This window comes from Epinephelus fuscoguttatus, linkage group LG19, assembly GCF_011397635.1.
Source record: "Epinephelus fuscoguttatus linkage group LG19, E.fuscoguttatus.final_Chr_v1".
NCBI lineage: Eukaryota > Metazoa > Chordata > Actinopteri > Perciformes > Serranidae > Epinephelus > Epinephelus fuscoguttatus.
This window is the reverse complement of record NC_064770.1, coordinates 3,122,001-3,137,137: the sequence shown is the minus strand read 5'-3', so window position 1 is coordinate 3,137,137 and position 15,137 is coordinate 3,122,001. Positions and strand designations below refer to the sequence as shown.

Here is a 15,137-nt window from a genome sequence, read left to right as displayed (position 1 = left end):
TGAAATTACAAGTATAAATCACGCCTATAGCCATGTGGCTAATTTTGCAGATTTCACCAATTAACTTAGAAAGGACTGTGGTATCAAAGAGAGGAAGGATGGACAGAACAAAGACCCAATTTGTTGTAAACCAGAATTATCTGTTAAAACAAAGTCCCTATGTTTCAGCTTCAGAAGAGTAAGGAAAGAGAGGAGAGGTTGGAGGAAGTCATCCAGGCTTATGAGAAGATTCACTTGGAGAAAAGCAATGTCCAGAGAGACCTAGACAAGATGGTAAACATTTACAAACACACACACACACAAATACCTACGTTTCCTTGTAATAATATTCAATGCTAGTGTTAAGCAGCAATTTCCACGTGTGTGTGTGTGTGTGTGTGTGTGTGTGTGTGTGTGTGTCTGTGTCTGTGTGTGTGTCTGTGTGTGTGTGTCAGACAACTCTGGCAGAGCAGCACATGGAGAGGATCTGCAGTCTGGAGTCAGCTCTCAGACAAAGAGAATCTTCCCTTCAGAAACTTAGCGCTCAACTCCGCAGCAAAGATACCCATCAGTCTCAACTCCACGCCAGCCTGGACGTACCAAGAGGTGGGTTCTGTCTGGATCAGCAGTAGACTCAGTTAGATCATGATGGTTTTAGCAGTTGTAGAAGGATCAGTAATAATAATACCAGTAGTAGTAGCAGAAAGCAGTATCACTCATAATAATAGAAGTATTAGTAGCAGTGCAACCAGCTATATATCACTACCGCTTGCTTAAAGCGTCAGGTCACCCAAATGAACCCTCCAGTCTCTTCCTACAGTACGTCAAGACTCAGTTTCAGTTAAGAGTTAAATCCACAAAATTTACAATTGATGATTTACTAATCCCCATCCCTTACTGTCGCTCTCTGTTTCAACCTTCCCTTTCTTGCACATGCAGGTTACAGTGATAACAAAGGCAGGTTTAACACTGAAATTTGTAGTATTTTTTTAAACAGTGGGTCCTTGATTTCAGACAATGGTAGACAAAAGCAGCTTCTCATTTCTAGCCAGTGACCCTCCATTTTGTTGGCTGAAATGACAACTGTCTCTGCAGATTTCATGGACTACTTCTGTTAAGCTAATAGGCCAAAGTTAGATTCATGAGTTGTGAACTCTGAAAAAGGTCTTAAATACGCCTGTAATGGCTACATACATGATAACATGATAGAAGACAGAGTTTTATGTTGTTCTCAGGCATAAAGTCCCCATTTTCATCTGTTGATCCACGTAGAGAACACTGAAATAAAGTAACAGCATTGTTCTTGCATTGTGGTGTGGAGTTAGTCAGTCGTAGTGTCATAAGTATGATCAGGAAGAATGTAGCCTAAAAAAAGAGTCCTCTTTTATTGATATTGATGTTAGGTGCCTTGTTGCAGTGCATACTTAAAATTGAAGTGTGGCGGGGCATCGGTAGCATAGTGGACAGTGCCGGCGCCCCATGTATAGAGACCATGCCTCGCCGCAGCGGCTGCGGGTTCGAATCCGGCTCGGCTGCATGTCAGTCCCCACTCTCTCTCTGTCTCCCCATTTCACTCTCTGTCCTGTCAATAAAGGCAAAAAGCCAATAAAAATAATCTTTAAAAAAAAAAAAAATTAAGTGTGGTGAACATAAGGCCATGTCAGGTAACATGTTGCTGGAGTGTAAGCTTCCCCATATCCACTGGAGCATGGCGGAGCTTCTAATATTCTAATGTACAGTAGCATCCCAGACGAGCTTCCACACAAAGCAGAAATACTACACAGTGGATGTGCTAGTTGTAAATGGGACTCTTCTACGGCATCACATAGACTGTATACATAAATGGACGTAGCCACTGTGATGTCACCCATTGGTTTGTGGACTTTGTTTTTTAGCCTCAAGTTTTGCATGTTGGCCATCACCATCTTGGATTTTTGGTGCCAGCGATGACCATATTTGGACAAGAGGGTGGAGATAACCCTAGTGCTAGATGCTAGCTTGGATAGCACAGTGCATTTACAGCTATGGGTAATTATGGTAATACTAATGCTAATTTTTGCCAGTTTAAAAAAAACTGTCTTTGAACCATTTAAAACAAAATGTGCTTACCTGAAAAACTGGATGTCTGATTTTCTAGGGGCTGTACACATGCCACGTCTTTAACTACCTGGAAAATGCAAGGTCAGGTGCAGGGTGCTACTCTGTGCCAGCTTTCAAGGGCGCAGAGGCAGGTTGTGTCTGAAGTTGCTCAGCAACCATAACCAGCACCATATAATAGCCTACTTACCAGAAATCCTGAGTTCACAGCTATCTTACCTGCACTGTTTTATAAGTGTGTATTAGGCCAAAAATATTGAGTTGGACAGATGCTCTTGATAGCTCTGCACTTAAATGATCAATTACTTCTCCATATTTACCACAGACTGGTATTTACGGAAGAAAGAAAAGATATCTGCCAGCTGTAATTGGTTGTTCCCCGTCACATGTGGTTTATGCTGTTGCGTTACAAAAGTTGAACTCTGTTTATCTCAGGGTGCAGCCTGCAGCCCTGAAAATTAGGTGCTCTGAACTGCATGTGCATTGCAACAGCGACACTCTGGGCCCACATTCACAAAGAATCCTAAGACTAAAAGTAACTCTTAGTGACGTCTTTCTAAGAAAAATCTTAGAATTCCTCGAATTCTAAGATTTTTCTTATAATTTTCCCTTGGTAAGATAAAAGTTATTCACAAAGCATCTTAGGCCTTAAGAGAGCTCCTAAGGTGAAAAACTGTTAAGAGGAAGGAGGAGGACTTTTAAGAAGCCTAAGAGTGTCTTAAACAGAGAAGATGGCGGAAAGACAGAGAGGAAGGAGAGATATTCTCCGTATATTGAACGACAGTGATTTAATAAGACGCTACCGGCTTGATAGTGCAGGGATAATGTTTGTGGGTGACCTCATCAGGGATTAGCTTACTTTTCCCACTCAGCATAGTAACGCAATAACGCCCGCTTTGGATTGCAGCACGTACCAGCGCTTCTCACACTCATCGCTTGTGCGTAAAAGGAGAGGGAACGACCCATTGATTTGTCGGGCAATATGCTCCCGAGTCTGCCTCTTCCCTTGTGCCGTGATCCTGGGACCGAATTTCCCTCTTAAAACTCCTTTGTTCTCCTCCACGAGCTGCACCAACAGCAGGCACTGCTCTTCTGTCCAGTTTGGCTTTCTCATTCTTTTTTTCCCCATTTCATTCACTGTTTTGGTCATTCTGCCAAATCAAACCGCTTTTTACAAGGAGGCCAGCAATCACAGTAATTGCTGACAGCTGAGTCTGCGTCCACCATTAATATCAAATAGATTAAGTAGTAAAATTACCAGCATGGCGAGTAAACATAACAATAAGCAAATCAATAGGCTATAATAATCGGCATGTGAATGAGGTACGTTCAAACATTTTGAAGCTATGTAACAATTGGAGTTTCATCATCATGACATAAAATTATTTTCACGATTACACATTTCTTAATAGCCTACAGTCTAAGTTCTATGATGGTTGATTTCACTGTCCATTCATTACTATTCAATTCAATTCAATTCAGTTTTATTTATAAAGCCCAATATCACAAATCACAATTTGCCTCACAGGGCTTTACAGCATACGACATCCCTCTGTCCTTATGACCCTCGCAGCAGATAAGGAAAAACTCCCCAAAAAAACCCTTTAACGGAGAAAACAAACAGTAGAAACCTCAGGAAGAGCAACTGAGGAGGGATCCCTCTTCCAGGACGGACAGACGTGCAATAGATGTCGTACAGAACAGATCAGCATAACAAATTAACAGTAATCCACATGACACAATGATACACAGAGAGAGAGAGAGAGAGAGACAGAGAGATGCAGGTAATGACAGTAGCTTACAACAACATTATTGAAAGTAATAATATTATAGTTATAGTTCGGGCTACTGTGGTACAGTATGTTGAAAGTATGTATTAATATCTGGCAGTATACATGTGTGACAATAGTCATATGTGTATAATAACAGTAGAAGTATGACTAATGACTAATGATGGCAGCAGCAGCAGGAGGCATCTGGCAGGACCACGGCAGCAGCACAACCACACACGTCACGCTGTCCAGGCACCGCTGCGATATGAGTTAATCTGAGAGACAGTGGAGCACAAAGGCTCCGGAGAAGAAGCCGGACTAGGAGCGCATTTTTTTTTGTAACAACCAATCACAGCTTTTATAAGACTGCGTCATACCTAGCAACGGGGTCAACCACACGTCCTCACTAAGATAAAAGTTTCTGTCCCCTCTTTGCTCAGAGTTGCTCTCAGAAACTTCCTGAATCACTCTTCAGCTAAGATTCCTTGCTAAGAATTTTAGGCTAAGTTAGGAGCTCTCTGAGAGGACTCTGAGAATCTTTGTGAATACGGGCCCTGGCATTTAAGCGTGCCTGATATGCATCTACATTGAAAACAATGAATTTGAGGAGCAAAAAAACGCAGCATGTGTACAGCCCTTTAGAAGGTCTCTAGTACAACCAAACAAAAACACACTGAAATGGTGACAGCTATAGCTACACTAATACTCTGAATCTGGGGTTACGCCACGGTTACATTACCTGACATTACCTTGACACAGTGGTAGCGACTTGCCAACGGACAGCACTCACTTGTCACTCATAGCGTCCAGGCCTTTAATAGTGCATAGCCTTGATAACATTTAAACAGGTGAATTATATAAAAATTAACCCTCTGTACAGTTGTCATGTATGGGGAAATTACCTGTAGAGGCTAAAACCTTAGAGCTGACAAACATTTCTTACCATTTTGCTCATGTAGTTCTGGTGGAAACCACCATCTGAACCCTATAAATACAGAGCATCTCTCCATGCACACCACTCCAACATGTGGAGAAAGCTAAAGCTTGCTTGGCCTGCTGTACCTCATTATGGTTGCTAAGCTATGATCAGACAGTAGCTGTTCAGGGGTTTAACAAATGGTTAATTAAAAAAATATAACTTCAAAGGTTTTTTCAACTTGACATTCTATGAACTAATTTGTTTCGGAATTTAAATGTGGAAAATGTATGCTTATCAACAGTTTACATTACTAGTAACAAATATCCACCCAAATAAACATTCAACTCAACGTGAAAAAACATGTAAAAGGATATATTAATAATTCAGGAGTTAAAGTTTACTCTTCCACCGATATCATTGTGACTTGTAAATGAACCTGCATTTGTATAGTGCCTTTCTTGTCATCTAGTGACCATTCAAAGCACTTTTTACACTACGAGTCACGTTCACTCATTCACACACACATTAATACACTGGTGGCCGAGGCTACCATACAAGGTATTGTACCTTACACTCACACACCGATGGAACAGCCATCGGGAGCAATTTGGGGTTCAGTATCTTGCTCAAGGATACTTGGACATGCAGCCTGGAGGAGCCCGGGATCGAACCACTGATCTTTCGATTGGTGGATGACCCGCTCTACCTCTGAGCCACAGCCGCCCCTTTGTAAGAAAAAACTAGAAGCAGGGAGAAAAGAGACTGAAGCTGTTCTGTGTGTGGTTTTGTCAGAAGGTCGTGGTCCCACGCTGCAGAGCTCCCATAGTCTGGACGCCTTGTCAGATCTGAAGCTGCAGCGCCTGGAGGCTGAGCTGGAGGGGGCGCAGCAGCAGGCCCAGGGGGCCTGTCAGAGGGAGAAGGAGCTAAGGGCCGAGTTTCAGAGGGTGCAGCAGGAGGTGGCCCAGCTACAGGAAGCACAGAGACAGGTAGGCATTATAGTGAGAGGAGTGGAGCTTCACACCTGTCATATTATCAGAATCATTCTCTACATTATCCTGACTGTGAGCGCTTTGTCGCATTTGATGGCCAATTTTTAGAAACAATGTGGCTGAAATTCTTAACCACTGTAAGTGCACCAGGCCTATTTGCAAATGAATTGCTTATTTATTAAATAACATTATTCAGGACATGAAAGGACAAAATAAAATGTAATGAAACTGAAGTACATAGATTTTTAATGTACGAGTTGCTTAGAAATTTGGCTACACATATCTGTAAAAAAATCAATTTAAGAAAAATGCTAGAAAATAAATAGCAAAATTCTATAATTTTCTTATTATCAACAAATTCCATGTTCAGAGCCAAAGCAACAGTGAATCTATCTACTAACAAGCATAGCGTGTGTATAGTATGCCCCAGGAATCAGTCCTAAAACCCAGAAATGAGTTAGCATTTTTGCACTCCTGGTTCACTCATCCCAAAGTCAGTGGGTTTTTTGAAGGGGTTTTTGATTAGACGCCTGAAATAAGGTCGGTGTTTAAAACCAGTTCTACAACAAAAAATACCCCACTGTGAATTTTGAAGCTTATATATGTCTTTTCTGCTGACAAGTGGCAAAATGAGACTACAGAACGTCATCACGCTGAACACGGCTTTACAGCCTTGTCGTGGTGACGACGTTAAGTCATGCAACCGTGGTGCAGTTTATATCCTAATCTTAGATTTTTTACTTCTGGTGGTTGCATTTAGGCTTTAAAAATCATAAAAGTGATGTTCATTTGTGAAGATTACCTTGGTGAACAAAACATGTTAGTCTCGTGTAAGTAACGTTTGTTTGCCACAGAGCTTATTTTATGCAATAATCCAAAATCCCAAAGCCAGTGGAAAAGTCCCCTAGGTTTTTGATGTGATGCTAACTTCAGCACCTGCCTACAGAAAAACATTATCTGTGGAGCACTCTCTTTAAGCCTGATATATTTTCTTCCTCTGTGCTGTGGAGCTTCTTTGTTGTAAAAAAAAAAAAAAAAAAAAAAATCAAAAACACATCAGTAGGCCTCACTGTTGCATAGAGTAACATGTTCCTCCATTACCATGAACACACACTGTAGTTAATTTTGACTAAAATCTCACATACACAAGCCTGCTGCCTATCATATATAAGCACAAAATATGTGTCACAAGAAACTGACATAATTGAAATTTGTATTTTTTAACTTGAATAATTGCATAAGTTGTAATTGATTCTATTAATTTGGTCCTTACCAACTCTCAACATAGTTCCACATTCAAATTCAGTTCTTGCAATTACATTTCAGTTTACTGAGGTGCACATCCGGTCATTGAGGACGAGCAATCGAGTGCAGATTGACAGAACTGCTATCCTCATCTTGTTACAAGTACAAAATCATAATAAAGATTGACAGTAAGGCTGTGCAATTAATCGTCTGGTGATCACGATTGCGATTTTGAGATCAAACAATTTCAAAATTAATGAAATCGAGGGTAAACGCTTTTTGGTCACTGACGCCTTGAGATGTTATTTTGTCTTCTACGGAAGCCGCGTATGTGCAATTTTTGGGTAACAAAGCACAGATTTCTGATAGAAAAGTGTTTTCTGGCAGAAAGCCCTAAAGGCAAACTTCTCTCTTGTGCTGCTGCTGGCCACCAGCCTGTTGTGGTCCCCTGTGGTGGGTTTGCAGGGTGAAATTCAAGTGGAAAAACAGTTTTCTTCCATTTGTCTTTTCTGCCACTGCCTTTTTCAGTTTTGTACTCTTGTCAAATTCTAGTTGAAAAAATGAACTGTTTTTTTTCTTGTCTGCCACTGTCTTTTTTGGTTCTGTACTTACAAACAAGACAAGAACAGGAGTTTGTGAGTCTGCGCTCTATTGCTCTCATTCAGTGACCACATTACATTGCAAGAACTGAAGTAGCAAATGCAGAGCAACTGAATTTAATGTCAGGATAATTGCATTCGGTTTCAACTTCATGGAATTACATTCCAAACAAACAACTCAGATTCAAATATAAATGATGCATGAAGAATATTTAGGATTTTAGGATACTCTGGTTCAAGGACTCCATAATCTCAATGGTGTGTCGGTTAGGACAGGTGAGCACATGCAGGAGGTTCCATTTCAGTCTTCATTTGAAGGCAGTTTGAGCTGGTTTGTCTGACAACAGAAGAAAAGAATAAATACTAATTCACTAGATATCATGATTTATGATTTGGAATAAAAATCCAACAAAGGTAATTTAAATTCAAACACAGTAACTATAAAACTATAAATTAGAAAATAACGTAACTGAAACTTCATCAACATAACAAACCAATAATGACTTTCTCAGGTTACTGTAAATGCATTTAAATTAAAGGAAACTCACATTTCATAAACTATACTCGAAGGTAGGATGAGGCTGGTCCACATGCTCCTTTGTTCTCCAGAGAAAAGGACTGCTACCTGTCAGCTGCTGCTACATATAGACTCTGGGATCTGCCAGGTAGGAGTGGTTAGGGATTTTCCATACAGGTAGAGGGGTGCTTAAGGATTTTCCACAATACAAATTCAATTTATAGTTGAATACATATTTCTGCCCATACAAATACTAAACAGAGCACCAAATGTGATTGATGTAGCTTCAACATCCAAATTAAGCATGAGCTGAGATTGAAGGATGGTGAAGTGCTATACATAGATATAAACAAGAATTAATAATAGTTGTGGTATATACACTAAAGTATATAGACTGCAATAGCTGGACCACATGTAAAGAACAAATGTCTCAGACAAGTTGTTTAGTGCTGCAGCCTTAACCACGGCTCTGTGTCTCTGTCAGTCACAGGAGCTGTCTCCCCACTGTGAGCACTGTAACGTAGAGTGGATAAAGAAAGCCGGGGACGAACAGTGAGTCTTACTAAAAAGACAGTCTATGTCAGTTTTCTGTTTATTTGTCTTTGAATTATTTTATTCAGTCACTCTCCTTATGTTGCAGGGTGAACCTGGCATTAGCCTACACTGAGCTAACAGAGGAGCTGGGTCGTGTTCGAAATTTGGCTGTGAAACAGAGTGAACTTCTGCGACATGTCTCACAGGAGCCACCTGGTAGGCACCTGAGTGGCTTCATGGTTTATGGACTTCATGGTATTAGTCGATATTTTAAAGGTCTAGTGTGTAGGATTCAGTGGCATTTAGTTGTGAGGTTGCAGATTGCAGCCAACTGAAACTTTTCCTGTGTGAAGGGTGTAGAGAACTACAGTGGCAAAAATGTAAAAAACATGAATGGCCTAATCTAGAGCCAGTGTTTGCTTTGTCTATTCTGGGTTACAGTAAAAGCATGGCGGTACAACATGGCAGAATCTGTAGATGTGACTAGCTCTGAATGTAGATATAAATAGCTCCTTCTAAGGTAACAAAAAAATGTATGTAATACTTTTTATATTTTATTCCATTTCTGCCAATATGTCCCCCTAAATCCTACACACTGGAGCTTTAAAGCAGAGGCTAGTCTAATGGTTAGAGAGACTGCCTTTAAATATAGTAGAAGCCTTGAAAAGGCCTGAAAGTTCAGAAAAATGGACTGAGGCTCATTAACAAAATGTGTTTATGTGTGTGTGATTTTTATTTATTTTTTTTTAATTGCATAAATTCACCTATTAGCCTTCCCCCTAGTCTGAGTGGGCGGAAGTTCATTGCATAGATCAGCCTCTCATTGGGCGGAACAAGCCACACGCTGAAGTCCCGCCCTACCACTTCCGGGTGTGTAGCAGTTTTCAACACGTCCTTTACTAATTTTTGCGGTGTTTGATCTTGCGGGGATGTAGCCATTTTTCTGCCATAGTTCGCGTCCTGTAGACGATATTTTTGTGGGCGTGTTACTCCAAAACCTGTTTCCCCCTGGTAATATTTTTGCAAGCGCACCGTTGCTGTGGCACCACCAAGAACGATTGTGATTGGTTGAAAGAAATAAATAAAGCCGGGGCGTGTTTTTTCTCCAATCTTAAAGTGAGAGTCAGTGCAGCCAGACCTTTCTTTTCTTGAGAAAGCTCTGGTGAGCGAGACTACCTTCCCCCTAATGAATGACCGCAGAGTTCTATGGTGTTGCCTGATTTTGAGAGAACACACACAGGAGCCTGTTATATTTCTTTTAAGATGGGTTTGGGCCCAGGTGCCAGTGGAGAAAAGCAGTAGTGTACCAAATAAATGAAAACAAAATTAAAATTAAATCTAACACACTTATCATTGGAGCAAATTCAAACACATTCCAAACAGCATGCTGGGCTTTGCTTTCTGTACTGTAGTGTCCACGTCCATTTTTATTGATGAGCTTAGCTTGCCAAAAAAGGCCAAGGGGGTCAACCATGATTGTGAATAGAGACAGAGCACAATGCGTCATAATCTGAAAGCCACACCCCCAAAGGGGAAACAAGGCCCGCTCTCCCCTCACACTTTCCCCCTCCGTTTCCAGCCTGTTCAGTTTTCCCTACGTCCAAATGCTGAAAAGTTGCTGTGTGGTGGGCTACACGGCCACATATTGCAAGTTAGACAGTGTGCAGGAGTCCTTTTGCAACTTTTTGGTCTTCTCTCTCCAACACACCTGTCTTGTTTAATAGATGTGCAAAGTGTTTCCTTTGTACTATGTTTGAACAAAAGGTTGAATTTTGAATAAGAAAAAACACACATAAAGTGTGTGTGTGTCACAGCTTCTGTAATCGTAACGGCCACAGCTAAAACCATAGCCATAATTACAGCAACTTTTCTTGACTTGTCAAATACCAGTGCTTGGTGCTCTCTGTATCAAATACCAATGCACTGAGGCACCCTTTAGCAGCTGAATGATACGTACCTGGTGGTGGCATTTATTGTCACACTGAGCAACTGCCATAGTATAAGAGAGAGTCTGCATAGGGCTGGCAGGAGGTAAGGTAGACAGGCCAAACAAACTCCTGACTTTCACCTGTTTTTCCTGTGAAACCAAAAGTCAATTGAGTTATTTTGATAACCACAAAGTGTGGTAATATGTGTACAATGGCGGTTTTAGGGGGAAGCCAGCAGGGGCCATTTCTCCCATAACTCTGATTCCAGCCCCCCCGTGGTCCCCCCGCTGAAGAGTCAAGGGGCAATGCAGAACGCGGAATGCAGACCTAAATCATCTCAACAGGTTGTCAGTGGGACCACTTAAAGCGGCGCACCCACTGGTTCCTGTAGAATATACCACACAAGGAGGAAAAGGGCACGAGTTTTCTAGTGTATATATACAGTTTTTCCCATACATTGACTGATTTGCCCCGCCATAGTCTCCAAAAATCGGACAGATATCAAATGCCTCCGGTAAATGAACGCCACTCTGTAGCACAATGGCTGGAGTGCCTTCTGAGTATTCTTTGCCTTTTTAGGCCTATTTTTAGCAGAGCGGAGTGCCGCGCTGCTTCTAGGCTGCAGTTGGTGGAGCAGCTTACATTGACTTGAATGGCCGCTATTAGCTCCGGCACCCGCACTTTGGCTTGGCTTGCCATAGATAGGCCTGTCCCAGAGGCATTCAACCACCAGAAGGCTTTTGAAATCTACTTTTCGAAGCCGCATAAAATTAAATGCTCTGATTTAGGGTGCTGTATTTTGAAATCGTGAGGGAGGGAAGCAGTAATTTGTCTCTGTTTGTGTGTAATTGATTTGAGTCTTATCGTGTTGCATATTTGTTGTATTTTAAGTGTAACCCTTCAGCACAACATACCACTAGAGTTTTTGTCAATAAAATTTTTTCACACATAAAAAAGCACAAAGATGTTGAAATCTAGGCATAATCTGCCATCATAACTTGACTCTCAGAATTCACCAGATTGATGCCTTTAAATCAAATATATACAAAAAACATTCCCGGGGGAGCATGCCCCCGAACCCCCCTACAGGGTTCAGAGCAACCCCAATAATTTCGAGAAGACACAAAGCATCTAACAAGCATCAATTGACATGCCATCCCTAACTGTCCAAAAGACACAGGTGGGGTACCTTGAGCGTCATCACTGAATCAAGCCGTACCATGCCAAATTGCAAAGGCACACCCTTAAAGCGGCAACAGATAGCATCTTTTCCTAAATATATCATTATGAAAATAATGTGGGTTGCACAGGGTAGTGGCCACAGTAAAATCAGACGTTTACATAGGTTACTTTGTGGCTTTGCAATCTTTGCAATAAGCCTCTGCCACCGGTGCCGAAATTTCACGGAAAAAATCTGCTTTACAGCAGGAAACGTGTCATGTATTGCGAAATTGGTCAGTCAGCCATTCAGGGACTGGAGCGGGTTCTTATGAGGAGTTGGGCATGAGATAGTTGAGTCACGAGAACAATTGCAGACGGACAAAGTTTGGAGACAAGTGAAAACGGCCTAGCAAAAGAAAATGAGCTCCTCTGTCTGAGAGGCAAAGAAGAGCAAAAAGGAGAGTGATAAAAGCTCAGTCAGGCATTCAAGATATGGAGGGGGCTCCGTGACCAAAGAGGCTTCAGAACCGATGTCCAGCTAGCTTTCTTTCTAATGGATCAGTAAGTAAGACGCAACCTGATCTCACAAAAATACGTGAAATGACCACGACCTCTTAACACTGCGGTGACCGCGGTGACCTCCGTGGTGGCAGCACGTAATGGGTTGAAGTTACGTGCCAGTACCACAGAAACAATGGCAATGTAAAGTCAATTAGGATCCTTTGTTATGGTGGACACACTGATTCCCTGATTCAACAACGTCCTGTATACACACAAAAACACAAAAGTGTTCTTGATATTGAAATGGCAAATATATTCCTCTGTTATAATTTCCCACCAATGATAATAATAACATGATAGTTCGGCTGTACTAGATATTTGATATATTCAAATATTCAGTCCCAAAAACGCTGTTTCTAGAGAACTTGCTAAAATATCTGAAATTAACCATCATCCTTACTTTTTCTTAACATATTTCATCTAGGTGCAGTGTCATTACTAGTTCGGCTTTACTAGACATTTGATATAATCAGTAGATGTATCTTTTTATGACTCTATTTTACAACAAGCCGCAAAAAACCTACCGTCCCAAAAACGCCATTTTTAGAGTACTATCTAAAATATCTGAAATTAGCCAACATCCTTGCTTTTTTTCTTAACATAGTTCATCTAGGTGCAATGCCATTACTAGTTCGGCTTTACTAGATATTAGATATATTCAGCAGATCTATCTTTTTACGACCCTATTTTACAACTCTATTTTACAAGCTGCAAAAAACCTACCGTCCCAGAAACGCCGTTTCTAGCGTATTAGTTAAAATATCAAAAATTAGCCGACATCTTTACTTTTTCTTAACATAGTTCAATTAGGAGCAGTGTGTTTACTAGTTCGGCTTTACTAGATATTAGATATATTGGGTAGATATATCTTTTTACAATCCTATTTAGAACCCTACTTTGCAAATCAGAAGAACTACAGCTATGTTGCTGATATGTATCAAACTGCATGGCACGGTTTGTAGTTTTTAAAAAAGATAAGTGTTTTTCCTAGATTTTCAAGTTGTAAATACTGAATTGAGAGTACACTGTGGACTTTAAGGGGATGGTAAACACACTTGTGTAATCAGATTTTAAATATCTAATCTGTAAATGGGTGAAAATTAATTTTATCCATATTTTACCCATATCTGACAGCACCCCCAGTTCTTGACACTCACATGATAGTTGAGGTCAAGAGCTCCCTATAACAGTTGGTCCCATGTCGGTACCCCCTTTGTACAGACCTTTACTCCTTATGTACACACACCAGCAAGCGCACTCACACAGCCCTCATCCCCGCCCCCCTACCTATACTCATTCAATCCCAAACATGCCACTAACTCACAGAACATTGACATTATAACAGAACACAGATAACAGAACATTTACTGCAGAGTCGCTACAATACATATATATATGTATGTATATATATATATATATATATACACTGTTTATTGTTTTTCAGCACTACCTTTTTCTCTATAGCTGATGTAACGTGAATTGCTCCTGTGTGGGATCAATAAAGTTCTTATCTTAGTCATCTGAGAAGATCAAATACTAATTAAACTAATCAAATACTAATTAAACTAATCAAATAATAATTGTTTTTGGTGTCTAACTGTTTCCCAAGTACAGTAGTGGAAAAAAGTTTTGGGACACCCCATGCATTTGTGAAATATTGCATTAAGAATCACTCTTAGGTCTTCAAGTGCAATTTCTTTTAGTACAGTCACAGCCAAAATACTAAATAAATCCTAAAAAAGCCATTAAAAACTTAAAATTGATTGGTTCCATGAAAATACATAAGAAATTTTGAGTATTGGGTCATTTTGGTACCAGTGATGAAGGTCATTCTTTTTATTAAAAGACACAATTTTTGTTGCCAAGCTTCGTGTCTACATAAAGCTAGCACATTTGAAAGTTCTTCAGACACAACAATGGCTAAAACAAGGAACCTAACGCAGGAAACACGCCTGAAGATAAAGATTCTCAGCCAGGAAGGGTACAGCTGCCGCCAGATAGCCAGGAAGTGCAGATGCAGTCCTTCAGCAGTTGGATACACTCTGCGGAAATACAGACGAACCAACAGCTTGGAAGACAAACCAAGATCTGGGCGTCCAAGGGTTTCTTCAGCAAGAAATGACCGTATCCTGATCCACATGTGCAGGCAAAACCGCCGAATGACATCACAGGAGCTTCAGCAGCAGTGGTCAAACCAAACTGGTGTCCAGTGTTCCACCCGCACTGTACGTGGCCGACTTTTAGATCATGGCTTAAGGTCCTACAAGGCTATATCAATGAGAGACAGAGGTTAGCCCGGCGTCGTTGGGCCCAGGCACACAAGAACTGGACAGCCAGGAATTGGAAGAAGATTTTGTGGTCAGATGAGTCCAGTTTCCAGCTTTATCTTCCTCCTACTAATGTGAGGGTACGCAGAAGGCCAGGCGAAGCATTATCTCCAGCATGTACAGTACCTACTGTCAAGCATGGTGGACGCAGTATCATGGTTTGGGGATGCATGAGTGCTGCTGGTGTTGGTCATCTCACTGTCTGTGATGGCACATTGAACCCAACCCACATGCTCCCTTCTGCGCGTGCACTGTTCCGTCGAGGTAAAAACTGGATGTTTCAACAAGATAATGCCCCTTGCCACACATCCAAGGCCAGTAGAACTTGGCTGCAGGAGCACAGTATCCAGGTCTTAGAGTGGCCAGCTCAATCCCCGGACATGAGCCCCGTTGAAAATCTGTGGTGGATTATCAAAAGGTCTGTTTCAAAGCATAAACCAAAGAATTTAGAAGAATTAAAAGCAGTAATTCAAGAAGAATGGGACAAGATTACCCCTCAACAGTGTGAA

General features: G+C 41.1%; 1 protein-coding gene across 3 annotated transcripts in view; it reads left to right on the top strand.

The window, feature by feature from the left end:
- LOC125878814 (TANK-binding kinase 1-binding protein 1-like) overlaps nt 1–15,137 on the top strand; it is a 276,535-nt gene that overhangs the window by 246,705 nt on the left and 14,693 nt on the right. For 2 of the 3 annotated variants that reach the window (XM_049560217.1, XM_049560214.1), the window contains exons 4-8: nt 169–273; nt 435–585; nt 5,560–5,753; nt 8,602–8,669; nt 8,758–8,867. In XM_049560217.1, the coding sequence (XP_049416174.1) occupies nt 169–273; nt 435–585; nt 5,560–5,753; nt 8,602–8,669; nt 8,758–8,867 (628 nt within the window). The remainder of the gene's footprint in view (nt 1–168; nt 274–434; nt 586–5,559; nt 5,754–8,601; nt 8,670–8,757; nt 8,868–15,137) is intronic. The other variant, XM_049560216.1, reaches the window with a different exon arrangement.